Here is an 18,552-nt window from a genome sequence, read left to right as displayed (position 1 = left end):
GCTGGGTGTCTGACTGGTTTTGGTGCCAGTGTAACAGTGTGTGATTGAGAGACAAGCATGAAGAAATTGGCCTTTGCATGTAAGCGATAATGGGACACATGCTCAGTTAATCAGACGAGTGAATCATACGAGCAAGCAAAGGACTGGTGCTGATGGACAGAAAGGGGGCAGAAAGGGAAAGGCAAAAAAGAAATCTGAATCATTAAATCCAAAGGTAGGCGTCTTAGAAAGAGTGCATCGGTTTGAGAAGAACCAGAAAAGAGCACTGGAAGTGTTATGGAAGGCCTAAATAAAACCCAGATTAAATCAGAACAAAGACCAACCCTATGTGTATGTGCTATCATTGCTGATGAGGCTACATTGTTAGCAACCGTTTAATCATTGAGACAGAGAATATTAGGCATGAAAAGCCCAAAACAATAATTTGGAAAGAAGCAACCAACGGAAATGAGAGCGCACCTGTTCAATCAGTCCACTTTTCCTCCACATTTCTGTCAGAAGAGCAAAAAGGGACTGCCATGACAATGAGCCTTCAAAAAGACTAATTAAGAGCCTGCCACTTTCAGATACTCTGATAAATGCAATATAACAAGCAAAGAGAAATTTATTCTTGATGGCACCAGATTGATTTACATGATAAGTCAGTAAGCTGTATTTTTTACTTGACTGATTAAAATCTGAAATACATGCACGTCTTTCCTAATTAGCTTCTATTTGTATGTAAAAATAAGTCACTAAATGCTTCAAAATGACAATGTTAATTGCTAGTTTTGCTGTAAAAGCAGCTTTACATGAATTTATTATAAATCCTGACAACAAAACTAATACACACTTAAAACCCCAATTGAGATAAATGTTAACAGATAGTCAGACTGATAAAAAAGGCACCATCAACCTATGAATGGCTTACTTATAATTTATGCGCATTAAACTGAAATAAAAGACAGTATTATCACAAAATTGCACACCTCACCCAGCACATCACACAAAACACCACATACTTCTATGCTCTATAAAACACTTTACATTTACAACACTTCTTCCATGTTCACCTTTCGTATTCAATGTCAACTAATATCTCTTCACTCAGTCAAGAGAGGAGTCAAGAGATACCCCAAAAAAAGACATTTTGTCTGTGTATGCTCAGTCCTGAGAGATGTGTAATAGCGCAATCAGGTACAAGATTATGTTTGAGAATATAAAAGATAACATACAATAAAAACAAGAGCCTCTTCTCAACTAAAGTAGACAGTGTGAGGGATTTTAAGACACAAAATCAGAAAGAAGGTAGAAAGAAGGTTCTTTATTACAGTAAACACTTAAAGGGTTAGTTCAATCTGTTCATCATTTAAAGCGATCCAGTCTCATTAGAAAATTTGTACTGAGCCACTTGATTCATAAGGATTAGTTTTAAGATTTATTAATGAACTGTTTTAAGCATCAAAGTGGTAGTTGCGTATACTGTCAATTGAGGGACAAAAATATTTCATTAAAAATATTTTTATTTTTGTTCTGAAGATGGACAAAATTCGTATGGGTTTGGAACGACATGAGGATGAGTAAATGTGTGTATGTGTTTGTTTTTGTGAAATATCAGGATGTGTATAATGACGTGTGTGTGTGTGTGTGTGTGCGTGTGTGTGTGTGTGTGTGTGTGTGTGTGTGTGTGTGTGTGTGTGTGTGTGTGTGTGTGTGTGTGTGTGTGTGTGTGTGTGTGTGTGTAAGCGTATGTGGATGTGGATGTGTATATATGTGTGTGTGTATATGTGTATACTGTATGTCGACTGTTGAATTTCTTGGAACTTGGAACATTGGAGATGCTCTGAACAATTCAGTAAATTCCTGTAATTCTAATTAAAATTCATTGTGAACTTCATGTGGTGAGTGGCCAATTCGGTTTCAGTTACAACACGTTATGTGAATGGAACTCAATTCTTAAATACCCCCTGTGGTGAAAATCAAGATTATAATGTTTATACACTCACCTAAAGGATTATTAGGAACACATACTAATACTGTGTTTGACCCCCTTTACCTTCAGAACTGCCTTAATTCTATGTGGCATTGATTCAACAAGGTGCTGAAAGCATTCTTTAGAAATGTTGGCCCATATTGATAGGATAGCATCTTGCAGTTGATGGAGATTTGTGGGATGCACATCCAGAGCACGAAGCTCCCGTTCCACCACATCCCAAAGATGCTCTATTGGGTTGAGATCTGGTAACGGTAGGGGCCATTTTAGTACAGTGAACTCATTGTCATGTTCAAGAAACCAATTTGAAATGATTTGAGCTTTGTGACATGGTGCATTATCCTGTTGGAAGTAGCCATTAGAGGATGGGTACATGGTGGTCATAAAGGGATGGATATGGTCAGAAACTCTCATTCTCAGGTAGGCTGTGGCATTTAAATGATGCTCAATTGGCACTAAAGGGCCTAAAGTGTGCCAAGAAAACCTCCCCCACACCATTACACCACCACCACCAGCACCAGCCTGCACAGTGGTAACAAGGCATGATGGATCCATGTTCTCATTCTGTTTACTCTAAATTCTGACTCTACCATCTGAATGTCTCAACAGAGATCGAGACTCATCAGACCAGGCAACATTTTTCCAGTCTTCAACTGTCCAATTTTGGTGAGCTTGTGCAAATTGTAGCCTTTTTTTCTATTTGTAGTGGAGATGAGTGGTACCCGGTGGGGTCTTCTGCTGTTGTAGCCCATCCACCTCAAGGTTGTTCGTGTTGTGGCTTCACAAATGTTTTGCTGTATACCTCGGTTGTAACGAGTGGTTATTTCAGTCAAAGTTGCTCTTCTATCAGCTTGAATCAGTCGGCCCATTCTCCTCTGACCTCTAGCATCAACAAGGCATTTTCACCCACAGGACTGCCGCACACTGGATGTTTTTCCCTTTTCACACCATGCTTTGCAAACGCTAGAAATGGTTGTGCGTGAAAATCCCAGTAACTGAGCAGATTGTGAAATACTCAGACCGGCCCGTCTGGCACCAACAACCATAGCCACGCTCAAAATTGCTTAAATCACCTTTATTTCCCATTCTGACATTCAGTTTGGAGTTCAGGAGATTGTCTTGACCAGGACCACACCCCTAAATGCATTAAAGCAACTGCCATGTGATTGGTTGATTAGATAATTGCATTAATGAGAAATTGAACAGGTGTTCCTAATTATTGAACAGGTGTTCCTAACTATGTGGTGTTTTTTAATATGCTTTAAGACAAACCATGTGGAAATTCATGTTAACACCATTGCTGAGTGTTTTCTCCTTAAAACTGCAGTGAAAAAAGACTCAAAAACAGTTTCGCAAACTACCTTGTGACAATCATGTCAACATGCATATCATTAACTATGCTGCGAAGCAGGGGAGTCTTCAGAGAAGCCAGGCTATCCTTTGATATTTTTCTGTTGATATGAAAAATTAGCTAAGCCTATATTTATCAATATAGCTGTCACCATTATGTTCTGTTAGTTTCATTATCATGGACTTTTAGTTTGTTTTCATGTTCATCATGTGTTTCTTTGTTCGGTTTTCCCACTCCTCGTATATGTTGGTCCCACATATTTATTCTCTGTCCGGTCACTGTTTTGAATTATCTGAAGCATTGACCTTCTGATGCATTGACTTGTATATAAAAGCCTTTATAAGTCACTCCAAGAAAGGTGAACATGAATATTTTTCAGGTTCAAACATACATGTCTCAATTAAACCAATATTTCCACTTTCCATTGTGTAGCATCCACTACAGTGAAGTTGAGTGAGAGGATCTCTGAGCTGGTGTGAATAGATGTACGGATAATTTGCAAATTCATTGAACTGGGTATACTTAACTAAATGAATCTTAGTTAAGGGGGACTTTAAATTCTAAATTTTGCCAAACACTGATACACAGACATAGCAAATCCTTGTCTAACAAGATGAGAAAAAAAACCCTCAAGCAGGCAGGGACTTCCTCGCGCTCTCTCTCCCTTTGAGACTAAGGAGCCATTTATGATACTAATTGGTTTTAATATTATGAATGCAGAAATAACATCCTTTACCTGCTCTGATTTCTCCTCCATTAAACCCATTCAACAACACTGAACTTACTACGAAACAAAAAAAGCAAGCTGTATTTAAACACACACTCACACAAATAATCAAACACAGCTTTTTTCTTTTGTTAACATCTGTCTCTGGTGATCCAATTACAAGTGGTCAGCTGTGACAAATTGCTGTTTACACCTGATCTCAGTCTCTAGTGGCTACCTGTGATTGGATTTCATCAAGTTGGTGGGTCTCTGATTCCCTGAGTACACATTGTATTGTCTGGAATACATCAGAAAAACACACTGTGGTCACATCACCACCTCTAAATATAGTTTGATTTATGTGATCACATTATGATCTCAAGATATCTGCACTGAGGGCTAGAAGTAAAAGTCTGATTGCCATGCATTATAGAACTAATGCAAAGTATGAACAAGCATTAGTCATCACCTAGGTTACATAAACATACATACACATCTACACGTACACTACCACTCAAAAGTTTAAATGTTTCTTGAGCACCAAATCAGCATATTAGAATTATTGCTGAAGGATTGAAGAATGGAGTAATAATGCTGAAAATTCAAAAAAAAAAATTTTTAATTTATTTTAATTTGTAATAATACACAATTTACAGTTTTTACTGTATTTATCAAATAAATAAAGCCTTTGAGAGCACAAAGATTCGATTCGAGGCTTGTCGCAAAATGTTTTTTGTACAAAAACTTCTTTATTGTCTGGTGTCATTACGATAATTTTACTGCTTCTGATCACATCAGAGCCCACACAATCCCAAATCCTGGATATCACGATCTTTATCTGGCTGTCACTGATGTGATACCTGTGATAGCCAACCGGATGTTGCGTGCTTATATAGCTGAAACTTGGCAGCCATGAAAGTGGAGTATTGAGAACGAAGATCACCCATATTCTTTTCTTTAAAGGTTTCATGGTATGAAATTTACATTTTATGAGGTTTTTCAACATTAATATGAGTTCCCCTAGCCTCAATATTGTCCCCAAGTAGCTAGAAATTTTGATTGGTGTAAACCGAGTTCTGGCTGTCTTTCTCTGCCTTTGAGAAAATGAGAGCCCAGACGAGCTGATCTTGAATTCTCCTGTTATGGCGTCATACCAGGAAAGGTTTCTGCCCCTTGCTCTGCTTTCGCCTCCCAGAGAATTAGTAGAGAATTGATTCAGTTTATCAGTCACGATGTCAGCAGCACAGGCTTTACCATATGGATTCAACAGCACCACCACAAACAGTGAGTAACAGTGTTCATTAACGCCTGATCTGGGGTCAGTGATTATAATGATTATATTGTTCGGATCTGTAAATCACACGTATATCTGCAGTGCACACTTGTCCACACTGCCGTTATAATGAATGACGCTGTCATGCTCAACAGAAGCTCTTACTGTATTCATGTCAATGTTGTGTTGTCATGACATTTTTTGATGTAAAAACCATACTAACTATAAAAGTACACCTCAGGAAACATTATAAAATAACAAAAAAATCCATGCCATGGGACCTTTATCAACTTATGCCAAGAGAACCAACTGACTATATCAATCTTCCCCCATTTGTTTTTCTTCTCAAGTCACGTTTGATCTTGCAAGTCTCTGTGAGATATTGTCTCACTGTGGAAATATTACTACAATAGACAGGTGTGTTGTCTCGTGATCCAGACAAATCTTCTACTGTGTGCATCCGAAAGGATTATAATGCCAAAAAAGCGCTCTTATATCTGTGGTCTCCCACACTAAAATTGGTTAAGATTTGAAAATCGTCTAGTGTGTCTCAGGCCTAAGCCCCCTGTAATATATGAATTATTTGAACAGTGGGCTACTTCTGAAGGCCCCTGTTTTGACAAATCCTGCTCAGTTTTACCAGCTCCAAAGCCTGAGACAAATCTGCTGGAGGGTTTGAAAATGTGTGCCCAAGCCTGGATCATAAACAAACTCAAGCATAATTCCTAAAATGACTGTTTCTGTATTACATATGTATTCTACTTATCCTAATTTAAGCCAAGAGGTCTTACTCAGACCTGTTCAAGCCCTTCCGCCCAGGAACAGTAAAAAATGAACCTAACTTTCTCATGGGATTACATACAGTACACTTAATATGCACTGGTTTGTCAGATTTGAATACAATTAAAAGAATAGTCCACTCAAAAAATGTACATTCTGTCATTTACTCACCCTCATGCATATCTAAACTGATTTTCCTTCTTCAAAGAAACACAAAATTAGATGTTTAACAGAATGTTGCTGCTTTTTTCTCCCAAACAATGAATGTAAAAGAGAATGGGTGCTGTTGAGATCCAAAACTGATGCTCTGTGACTTAAAAGAGGACTGCGGGTGAAAATTAGCTAGAAAAAAATCATCTTTTAGCTAAATCGGGTACATTACAGGGAATGTAAACATTTATGTTCAAAATTGTAAATGGTCCTTTTATAAATAAAGTTAAGTAAGTAAGTAAAATATCTAGGCCTAAATATTAAAATGTATGTATTTAAATTGCATATAAAATGCCCATTCATTTGGATTTTACAGTTACACCAAAAAAAATTATATGTATATATGTGATGTATATTTCTGTAATAGTACTATTAATCTATTATTAGTTATATTGATTTATTTATTATAAGTGCTATTATATCATCAATTAATCTAATTTGTTTCAGTCTCATACATTTATCTAACTAAATATATAGCTTGTTCAAAAGTTAGTCATACATTTTACCTATGATACTTTTTAACAGAATAAATTCAATTGTTTTCACAATTAACAGATTTAGAATGATTCTAAGCCATTTGAATAAATGTATTTTTAAAATATGATTAGTTATATAAAATCAAGCAAATGCAAATAGTTAAAGGGTTAGTTCACCCAAAAATGAAAATTCTGTCATTAATGTTGTTATTATTACTGAAGCCCTGCATCCAAATCATCAGTCCTCATCCTCCTTGATCTATCTGCTGCCTTTGACACTGTCAAAGGAAAGTGTCCAACATCAGGAAAATCAGACCGTTCCTTACGGATCATGCAACACAGCTTCTTGTCCAAGCCCTGGTCATTTCTAGACTTTTGATTCTAGACTATTGCAATGCGCTTCTGGCTGGACTTCCATCTTGTGCAATCAAACTGCTGCAAATGATCCAGAACGCTGCGGCACGTCTTGTATTCAATGAGCCTAAAATGGCTCATGTCACACCTCTATTCATCTGAGTGCATTGGCTACCACTAGCTGCTCGGATCAAATTCAAAGCCCTGACTCTTGCTTATGTATCTTCCACAAGCGCAGCACCCGCATACTTCGACTCACTCCCACGAGTCTACACCCCCACCAGAAGCCTTCGCTCAGCTAATGAGCGAAGGCTTGTGGTACCATCACAGAGAGGCATGAAATCCCTCTCTAGAACTTTTTCTTTCATTGTTCCTGGTTGGTGGAACAATCTTCCGTCCTCCATACACACGACAGAATCGCTCGCTTCATTCAAACGACAGGTAAAATCTCATCTCTTCCATGAGCACTTAATCTTACATAAAAATAAATAAATAAATAAAAACCTCTTTCCTCCTCTATTTCTCTTTTCTTCTTCCCTTTTCTGGTTTTTGAGCGGTATACAAATCTTGGTATTTGGGGCACTTTCTGTGTTTCTTTGCATCTCCTTGACGGATCGCTTCCTGTTCTCCTGAGTTGTAAGTCGCTTTGGATAAAAGCGTCTGCTAAATGCATAAATGCATAAATGTAAATGTTCCAAACCCAGAAAGAAAATTTAAAAAGAAAATAATTTATGATTTTTTGAGTGCAGTAATCTTACCCATTTATGTTTCGTACTCGTTTCATTCAAGTATGAAAAATATGCATTACGTTAAGTTTATGAGAATATGGTAAAACTGTCATCCAAATGAATGTTTATTTTATTTTATTTTATGCAGTTCAACAACATAAATCTTAAAATGCAAGCCTTTTTTAATTTATAAACTATATTGCAAGACTTCTGTAGACAATAAACATGTATGTGACAAACACAGTGAAATGTCACTGGGAGAAAAAATAAATCATTATTTCGCTCTAAAAATGTAATTTGCATTTGTGTACAGGAGAATGTAGCATCATATATAAAACATAACTGCTTCTTGTATGCCTCAAACCTGGCTTGATGCTGTGAATACAGCTTTCTTTCGGCTTCAGGAGACTACAAGCACATGAGGATGCTTTTATGGTAGAGAATTTTTCAGAATTGTTCAGATGTTTTAAGATCATAAAATGTTCTACACAACTTCTACAAGCTCAGTCAGTTCATCTTTCTACCATCTAAAGATTAGCCAAACCAAGTGTGAGGTTAAATGATCTGAGGCAGTTTACTTTGTGTAATCTATTAACAGTTTTCCTCAGGGTATTCACATCTGAAATCAGTCACGTATGAAACCAAAGTCTCAGGGGCAAGGAAGAAATTAGCCGCTGTTTACTTACATTCATCCAAGAAGAAGCACTTTAGGGGAAAATTAGCAGAGTGAAGTAATGCGTTTCAGAAGTTTACAGCCAAAATGTTCTGCGTATATGTGTCTGTGTGCATTAGAATGTGATGTGGTGCTAGAGGGAGGCCCAAAGGTATTTCTTTCTCTGTCCTTACTATTAAAAAAAACACACCTGTGTTCACATGTAGCCCCTAAGCAAACACACACATACACACAAATAAGACACATAGTCCCCTCAGCAGCTTCAATTCTGAAGACGCATCTGCGGCCACACACCTACTGGGATTTTCACACTCTTGCACATCCATGGCCTAAGAATAGAACAGCATGTAACCCTCCTGGACACAAATACTAATTATATTCCCACAATATCCCACAGATTCCATGCACTAACAATGAAACAGGCTGCAAATCTATAATATGCAATTATTTTATTTTGTGTACTAAATTACTACACCACTATTGGGACATACATTATCAGTCTTGAAAACATACTCCTTTATTGTCCAATGTTTGCTAAATAATAAACTTTGGGGTTGGTAAGATGTTTTTGTCTCACCAATACTGCATTTACTTGTTAACAGTTTTCTATTTTAAAGGGGACCTATTATGCCTCTTTTTACAAGATAAAATAGACGTTTTAGTTATCCCTAGAATGTGTCTGAAATTTCAGCTCAAAATACCCCACAGGTCATGTATTCTACCATGCTGTAAATGGCCATTTGAGTTATAAAAGCAAAAACATGCTTTTGTGCATGTATCCTTAAAGGTTTAGTTCAAAAATTAAATTTATGACATTAATGACTCATGTGACCTAATGACCTAATGACCTAATGTCGTTCCACACCCAAAAGACCTCCGTTGTTTTCAATCCTCAAATATAGGTTCAAACGGTTATGAATCAGTGTATTGATTCATGATTCGGATCGCGTGTCAAACTGCCAAACTGCTGAAATCATGTGACATTGGTGATCTGAATCATTAATCAATACGGAAATAGTTAAAAAGAAGGCAATGTAATATACAGCACCAACTGCCGTTAATATGAATTGAAACAAAAGGAAAAACCGAAAATAACTCACTGCTCTTGATTAAATTAACTTTAGAAGCCTTTTTACTTGAATGCTGCTGTTAAAGGGGTGGCTCCGTGATTTTTTTCTAGGCTTGGTTGTGTTTATGGGGCGCAGTATAACATGTCTTAATACTTCTCTTTTTTTTAAGGCCGTATTTTTATTATATCTAACCTTTATTCCACATCGCTGTCTGCACTGTCCTATGAACGGCTCGTTAGCTTCCTGCTTCTATGAAGCCCATCCCTCCGAAAAAGGCAATGGTCTTAGATTGTTTATATGGCCAAATGTAGTTTCATGTATTTTTATTGGCCAAGTGCCAAGCACAGGTTGCCCAGAAAAGCCACGGGCAGACCATTACGGGCAGAAGTCACATCTGGGGCAGTGTTTATGTTAATAGCAAGGGTTTATGATGTCACCAACCCAGGAAGCAGCTTGTTTCAGTCCAAACCGGCCATTTTTGTTGACAATAAACTGCCTTAAGTTTAAAAGACAATATTTCCATTTGCATTGAACTTTCAGCGCTGTAACTTTGCAGATACTGTTTATGCTCAAGCAGCAACATTAATAACTAAAGTAAAAAAGGTGAAATCGAATGTAACCACCCCTTTAAATGATCTAGTGAGGAGATAAACATGGCAGACTGTGTACAGCTAACTCAGGGGAGGGGCTAAGCTAATAGGGCAGATTCTGTGCCAGTCGTGGGCGGGGCTTGTTCCAACGTCACGCCACACTCCACATTCCTGAATGGCTCATTTTGAGACACTGTTTCAGATTTATAGGGAAAATAAAAAACATAATGACCTAGTTTAATATGAATGTATTACAGACCTCCTTGTAGTTACCTTTGATATAACTTATTATATTCAATGAGCTAAGAAAATTTGACAAACTACTCCTTATTTTGCATACTTCATAGTACATACTGTGTTGTAAATTAAACAATATATGAAAACTGGGATGCAACCTATTTTTTTAAGCTCACTATTACACAGTACCGGTATATGTGTGTGTCTGAATGAGCTCTGGGCCCTTGAATGCATATACAACCCTGAGTAAGATTATTCTTTCTTTGTGGATGTAAGCCTCACTGTGCTCTGTTCTCTGTAGAGCTATTTTATAGTAAAATATTAAATGGCATACAGCTCACACACACACACACACACACACACACACACAGAGGCTAGTTGTAAAGCTGTAAGTCAGTGTTAGATCTCCCAGGGCCTTTACTGATGTTTCATCTCTCTCCTACATGTGCACACAAACACAAATCTACCAGGACAATAGGTGATTTAACCCTAGAGAGCTGTAAGGTGTTTCAAAGAGCAATTTATGACCACAGTATATAAACACTATGTATAGACTTATAAACCCACAGTAGATTTGCCCTTGATTTAGGATCATTCACAGAGTGGTATAGTCAACAAATATAATCAAATGACCTGAATGAAAAAATATTAAGAAAAATAAAATGTTTCTTTTTAGTACAGTGAGTAATCATTTTCATACTTACACAGTAAGGTTCCATATACTAAAGCCTGTGTACACATATGCATACAAAAACACATCTTCACAATTCACCTCTTAAAAGTGCTCTAGGCACAAATGTCCATTGCTATATAGTCGCATATTCATTGTGATGTTGTCCTTAAGATTCAATGCTAAAATGTCTCAGCAGAGAAAATAAAAATATGCTTTATACTGTATGACTGGTCAATATGTCACATTCACAAAGCATTCATAATTTTTTTTTTTTTTATTATTATTATTTTAATAATTTAAATCAGTGGTTTTAACAAACTTTATTTGGCCATATGTTTCCTAAAGAATGGGTCAGTAGATTGATTTGAATCTCTCCTTGTCTCTCAATTCACAATAATGAGTTGTTGTTTCAATAAACCATTAAAAACTCTGCTTTCACATTTGGTTGTATTCACTTGCCATTTTAAAAAGTTCTATAAATATATGAAAATCCATTTAAACAAAATATATTAGTAAAAACAAAATAAGACTTGAAAATAAAAGTACAAGTAGAGATAAGATATAAAGTTTTTGTTATATGGCCGAACCCTATTTATACGTGTATGAAAGGCTGAAAATAATTAAATAATAGTTTTCCGCAGAAATTACACACATCATGTTAGTTGGTAAAGTCTCATTCAACATCTGGTGTGTTTATTCCATAAAGTTTTCACATGACATGCTTTATGTTAAAATGTTTGGCTAAACATAAATGCAGATACATTTCAATAAAATATATTAGTTAAATGTAAATAGGGTTTTAAAAGTATAATATATAGATAAAATATAAGATATACTTTTTTTAGTTATATTGCCCTGCCCAGTTTTTACTTGTTACAGGATTGAAAAGTTAAAGGTGAAGTGTGTTATTTTTTTAATGTTTTTCCGCAGAAATGACACACATCATGCTCAGTAAACGTTCAAAACCAAGCAACTCCAAAAGAGTGTAACTAATTCCCCTTCCAATGCGAGTGGCTTTAGACTTGTGTCTAAAAGCATTCGGTTAGCGTGCATTGAGATGTAGCTGTAAACTTTTGCAGGGTCAGGGGTTACCCATTCTACAGCAGTATGCTTCACTGGAGCACTCTGGTACACAACCCATTATCTCTCGCTCTCTCTCTCTCTCTGACACACACACACACGGAGGCAGGAATCACTAGCCACTCGTGTGTCCTGTTGCCCCTGTCCTATTAACCTTGTTCCTCTCACTCCCTCTTAGACTGTAGCCTTCAGCATATAAATACACAGAGTTTTTATAAACATGATGCATTAGTCATGTGGTATGTCTAGACTGACCACCTCACTGCCCTACAGTTTACCACAGTTACTTGTATCATCAAAGTTTAGAAGCACTGACGTAGAAGCACCTTAAAATTAGCCCATGTGGCTTGTGTGCTATATTACAAGCAAGGCGTATCAGTTGAATGTAATCTTTTGACAGCCCTAATTCCAAGTCTGAAGCTACGCAATATTACTTTGGTGCTTTTTTTGTTGTATACGGAGCTCAACAGTGTCCTGCATTCACTTTCTTCAAAAAGAGTACCTCAGAGATTCTGCTAAACTTCTTTTGTGTTCAATGGAAGACAGAAAATCACTTTGGAACGACATGAGTGCGAGTGAACTACTCCTTTAAGTGAGTGAGAAAGTACTTGTGTTTTCATTATCACATTTACTCACATTATCATATTTCGACCAAAGCCCAACGTGTGCGAGACTTCTGTGCTCTACTCGCTCTCTATCGCTGCTCTCAATGACCCATAGATCTCTCTCATTTTATTTCCCCATATTTTCATTAGTTGTGGCTGTGCAACCGGGGGAAATACATTCTGCCTGCTTGTGTGTGGCAGCAAATCAATACAGTGAGCGTTAGTCTTCTCTCCTCCTTTCTGTAGACTGTCATCCCTCAACCCCCCCCCTCTCTCTCTCTCTCTCTCTCTCTCTCTCTCTGTTTAGATTTCTCCAGGTTCTAACAGTTCGACTGATAATGCCTGACCTGAAGGTCACCTGCCTCAAACATCCAAAGGTATTACAGCATTCTGAAGAAATGCAGTCAACAATACAAGCTGAGAAGAGAGTGTGTCGTGATGGGTGACACAGAGGACTTAATAGCTTAACTATCTCACTATTGTAGATCCTTGATGCCATATCGCCATTGTGTTAAAAATGCCATTCTGAAAAGAAGAGGGACAGATGAGGGTTTTTAATACAGAGGACTATTTTCACAACATGTACAAATGCTGAGGGCAAATGCCCCATGATCCTTTGGAAATGTTTCTAATATGCTGATTTGGTATGCTGATTATCAATTATTATTGGTATTTAATTTAATTATTTTTGTTTTGCTGCTATACAATGTTGTGAAAACTATACGACTAGAAAGTTCAAAAGGAATTATTTAAATCAGAAATATTTTGTGACATTATAAACGTTGATCAATTTAATGCATCCTTGCTGAATAAAAAAAATATTCTTTTTTTATATATCTTTCTTATTTCAATTTTAAATTGTAGGTTTCCGAAAAATATTAAGCAGCAAAACTGTTTTCAACACTGATAATAAGAAATGATTCTTGAGCACCAAAACAGCATTTTAGAATGATTTCTGAAGGATCACATGACACTGAAGACTGGAGAAATGATGCTGAAATTTCAGCTTTGCCATCAGAGGAATAATACAAACAGAAAACAGTTTCTAGTTCACAATATTACTGGTTTTCCTGCTTTTTTCGTCACATAAATGTTGCTAGAGAATGGAAGCTTGTTTCTGCCACAGAATAAAAACAAAATGGTAATTGTGACGTTTTATCTCACTTTTTTTCCCTTGCAATTGCGAGTTTACCTCTTGCAATTCTGACTTTTTTCTCTGTCACAGAAATGTCACAGAAAAGTCACAACTGCGAGTTATAAAGACTTTTTTCTTGCTATTGAGAGTTTATATTGAGCAATTCTGACTTTGTAACTTGCAGTTATGACTTCATAACAATTCTGTATTTTTTCTCATAATTGCGAGATATAAACTGATTCCAATTGTGAGTCAAAAGTCACAATTATCTTTTAAATAGTTTTATTTCATGGCAGAAACAAGCTTTCATACCAGAGTGAGCTTAAGCTTCTTTCAAAAAATTTTTTTTAAATAAACTTATAATAAACAATAAAAAAGGCTGCACACAACGGGTACAAACATTTGTGAATGATTAAAAATAGTGTTTTAATACAGTGAACTAATTTCAATTCAGCAGATTAGGGATTTATTAGGGACAGTTTGTGTTAATGAACAGACATGATTATGCATGAATGTAAACATGCTGGATTGTAGCCAAAGGCTAATTTCCATCCGTTGTCCCAGTGGACAATGATGGCATCATATGATGTAGGATACAGTCGAGATCTCTGAGATCCAAAAGATTCAAATCCCCTTCTTGAGGGCAAACAGACATTTGACATGTTTAAAACTAGCTACATTTTATATAAAATAAAAAACAGCCTTATATATGATTTAGTTCTCACAATAACACCAAATGGGAAAAAAGTAACACCTACAATAAGAGTACAGTTCATGGAACGTGCCATTACACAGTGAGGTATAAAAAGGAAGGCGTGTCGCCACTCTGTTAATTCAATGGCAAAAATACAACTTTACCCTTCTTCTCTCACTGGGTGCTGTGTTTGTGCGACAGCAGAATGTGTGATCAGAATAAACTAATAAAACCAACTCTTTTTTCACTTATTATTCATCTTCTCTCCCTCCATCTCTCCTGTCAGCGTGTGACTCACAGCAACAACTGAATCAGAGAAGCATTTAAGTGCAGGAACCAATTTTCCCCACCGTATAAAAACCACATGAGTACGAGAGCCGAGCAATTACCAGCGAAGATGACAGCTTTAGGGTGACGCTCGGGTCGTAAATTTCTCACTCCGCATGCCGTTGGGAGATTTCTACATACTTTGGATATCAGGACCGACTCCCATAAATCGCAGAAACGTCTATTAGAATTCCCATTCCGGGGTTCCTCTCTCCTAACCCATCTCCTCGCGCTGCCTGGGGAGCTAACCTAGAGCGGCGCTAACAGCAGCGGCGTCGTCATCAGGGTGACTGCTATGGGAAGACGAGGGGGACTGCGAAGAGCTAATTTGCACAGGAGGAGGACAGTGGGGCTGAGAAGGCTGCCGAGGAATCGCTGAATGGTCGAGAAAGCAGAGGCGATGTCGGAGACGCGAATGCACACACAAGGCCTAATCAATCAAAGAGTGTGCGCAGTGATTAAAAAGCACTCAGGTGGAATTTGTTACACTGAAGAGTTTTCTCTCCTCAAAGGAAGAAAAAGAGCCAGTGAGTGGCAGATTCTGAAATAGGACCCCAGATTAAGAAGCCTCGGAGCTAATAATTTCTTCTACAACAGTCTCAAACACTCCAATCTCGGGTATAAACGGGAACAGAAAAAATTAACAGAACGAAAAAGCAATAAGACCACTAAATGGTGTGAAATTTTAAAACCATGCACCGTATATTCTGTGACGGAGCATTAAATTATTCATAAAAAAAATGATCAAAAATTAAGCATGTTTTCCCATGACAATGATTATAATGACTGTATTTCAGTATTTACATTTATAATAATTATACAATTATTATTACTATTTTCATTTATCAAATAGCATGTTATCACAGTTACACATCAAAAAAATTCCCCTTACAGTAATGAGAATGAAATCATCACAATATGGTAATGAGAATTAAGGTAAAATGTGCTTGATTATTAAAATTATGCCACAGACTTATTTTAAAAAAATCTTTTTATATCTTTATCTTTTTAACTTGGGTGAAATGTAATCTGCTGTTTTTAACAGGTTTTGTGGGATTCATCCAAAAGTATAATATGCCTGAAATACTAAAGTATAAAAAATAAATGAGCTTTTTTATTTTCTCCATATGTACTTGATCTGGTAGAATAAGCTGGAAGTGACATCGTAACAGTACTTACTTGGTGGAGCTGGCCTTCCTCTGGCAGAACATGGACAGGGAGGAGGAGCCAGGCACTACTTCTTGCTTGATTTCCCACGCTGCCAGATTACTGGGCTTCACCACCATGAAATGAATGCCTTCCCCATACTGGACTCTAAGGAAATCAAGAACACAGGATTTGAGCACCCTAAACAACACACCCATACACTTATTCTCTACACATAATTTCATACAAATTATGCTCAAACACACATTTTTGTTTAAAATTTGGAAAATGCAGCCCATTAATGACAACATATTGGTTTTTTTTTGTATTACCCGTTTAATAAATAACTACCACAAGGTATAAAAACCCTAGCAGATGACTTGTTAATTCTACACCCAAATTTGGAAAAGCAACCAGCAACGTGATGGGGGTATAGATCCTTTTTTTCTTAGCGTTGTCTCATAAGAACTTTTTGCCCTTTGGTAGTACAGCTAATAATACATAACACGTATGCAATAACACATTAGTTAGCTATTATATATTAAACACCTCTGTTTTGGTGCACACTTATGTACTTTGGAAATAATACAGTAAAGTATATAATAATATGTGCATGGACATATGTGCATTTTTTATTGATAAACCTCTGTCCTCTATACCTGTCTGCTGACTCATCTATTCCTCACCTTGGCAAGATGCTACAGACTTTATTAACACGCACACACACGTCAGTGCAAATGCCTTTCAATGGCCTTGGAAACGGCAGAAGTGAGATTTCTTAACTTAAACAACACTGCCAGCTTGCCTCTGCGGCTCTCACACTTTTTTCTCAGGGGTTGGCAATACTATTTTTATATATGTATATATAAACCCATATAGACCTATATAGAGTTGCAAATAAATAAATAAATTATTGTATGGTATTGAGACTTATTTTGTTACTATTGTAATTGATGAAGCAAAAGTAAACCAGATAATTTTAAAAATATGTTACATCATATTATACCTGAAAAACAAAGACTATTGAAAGTATCCTTGTCTCTTTTAAAGCAGATAACTGAAGTGGATTTATGTTGCCTAGCCGCCTCATTGTTGTATGAAGGATGCAGGTGATGTAAATAGGTTACTGTGGCAAAAGAAAATGACCTTTAATGCCCAGAGACAGAGATTCAACAGAAATGATCATATGACTCTGCCCTGTTCTCTACATAATTCATTTCACCACTGTTTCCATGAATTAAAGAAGAAATGGAACAATAAAGTGTATTTCTTCTTTGAATGTCTTTAAATGTCATGACTAACAGGATCCAGACAATTAAAAAAAATTGTGCTACTTCTGTTATTATCACTTAGATATAGAAGACTGTTCGTCACTTTAACTGGCACACCCACAAAACACACAAATCACAGTAAAATATATTACCATGTCCAGTGGTCTGATTGACAAAAACCTTCTTAAGTTAAGACATTCCTTAAAGCAGCACTAGGTAACTTTTCAACCTTCATAATATATTTTTTAAGACTCTTGTGATGATAAATCGACTTACAATAGGTTGAATGACACGTCTGCCATAGCCTGATGGGGTCTGTATCGTTTTTAATCGTACTTTTAAACTTCGGGTTTCGGGTAGTAACCCGAGAACAAAAAGAACTACAAAATTCGACTGCTTTACGGCATATACGTCACTTCCACCAACACCCACACTTCCTTACATTCAGACGTGCGAGCCCAACTTTGTTCGTCGGATAATATAGTCATGTCCGAAGCAGCACAGACACATAAGAAAGAAAAGGTTTTGTTGGAGGAAAGCAATAAGAGGAAACGAAAAAGTGATTGGATTAAAGGCAGGACGAGGATCAAAATGTGACCAGCGTTTGCTTGTCGGCGTGAGCTGAAGGAGGCGTGCCCGACCGATGCTGTCATGCTTGTTACGGTGAGCTACCACTCAAACATTGAACTGAAGTATCATATAGATTCTGTAAAACGGTAACCAATAGACTACTATAATGACGCTGGCTTGTAAACGTGAGCATCGTGATTATTTGGCGTTTGAAAAAAATAAAACCCATGAAATTATATTCATATGACATGCTGAAGCATATGCCACTGACTGTAACGTTACCTGGGATGAAGACATTTCACACGCGACGCCAGAAGAACTCGAAATCCTCTTGCAGTGTTCAGGGGAACTGTTAGTGCTGCACCGACCCGCGGGACGCTTTTATGAAGTTATTTGGCCCGCACCGCACCACTGTATATATTTTTACAACCCGCCGCGCACCCGCGACCATTAAATAGACATTCGGGGTCCGCGGGTTATGAGACGAGCCACGCATCACTAGTTCAGGGCTATCAGGGTTGTCATGTCAACAAATGCACGCGCGATGGCATCCCCTGTTGTAGGATTACAGAGCTTACGACAGTAGTTGAGGACATTATTTTTTCCAAACTGTAGGGGGACCCCGAGAGGA

At 37.1% G+C, this 18,552-nt stretch overlaps 1 protein-coding gene across 4 annotated transcripts in view; it reads right to left on the bottom strand.

The window, feature by feature from the left end:
- si:dkey-215k6.1 (transmembrane protein 132C) overlaps window positions 1-18,552 on the bottom strand; it is a 296,798-nt gene that overhangs the window by 117,977 nt on the left and 160,269 nt on the right. For all 4 annotated transcript variants that reach the window (XM_067439361.1, XM_067439363.1, XM_067439364.1 and 1 more), the window contains one exon: window positions 16,114-16,248. In XM_067439361.1, coding sequence (XP_067295462.1) covers window positions 16,114-16,248 — 135 coding nt within the window. The remainder of the gene's footprint in view (window positions 1-16,113; window positions 16,249-18,552) is intronic.

The sequence above is a fragment of the Pseudorasbora parva genome, chromosome 3, assembly GCF_024679245.1.
Source record: "Pseudorasbora parva isolate DD20220531a chromosome 3, ASM2467924v1, whole genome shotgun sequence".
Lineage (NCBI taxonomy): Eukaryota > Metazoa > Chordata > Actinopteri > Cypriniformes > Gobionidae > Pseudorasbora > Pseudorasbora parva.
This window is presented reverse-complemented; position numbering and strand designations above follow the sequence as displayed.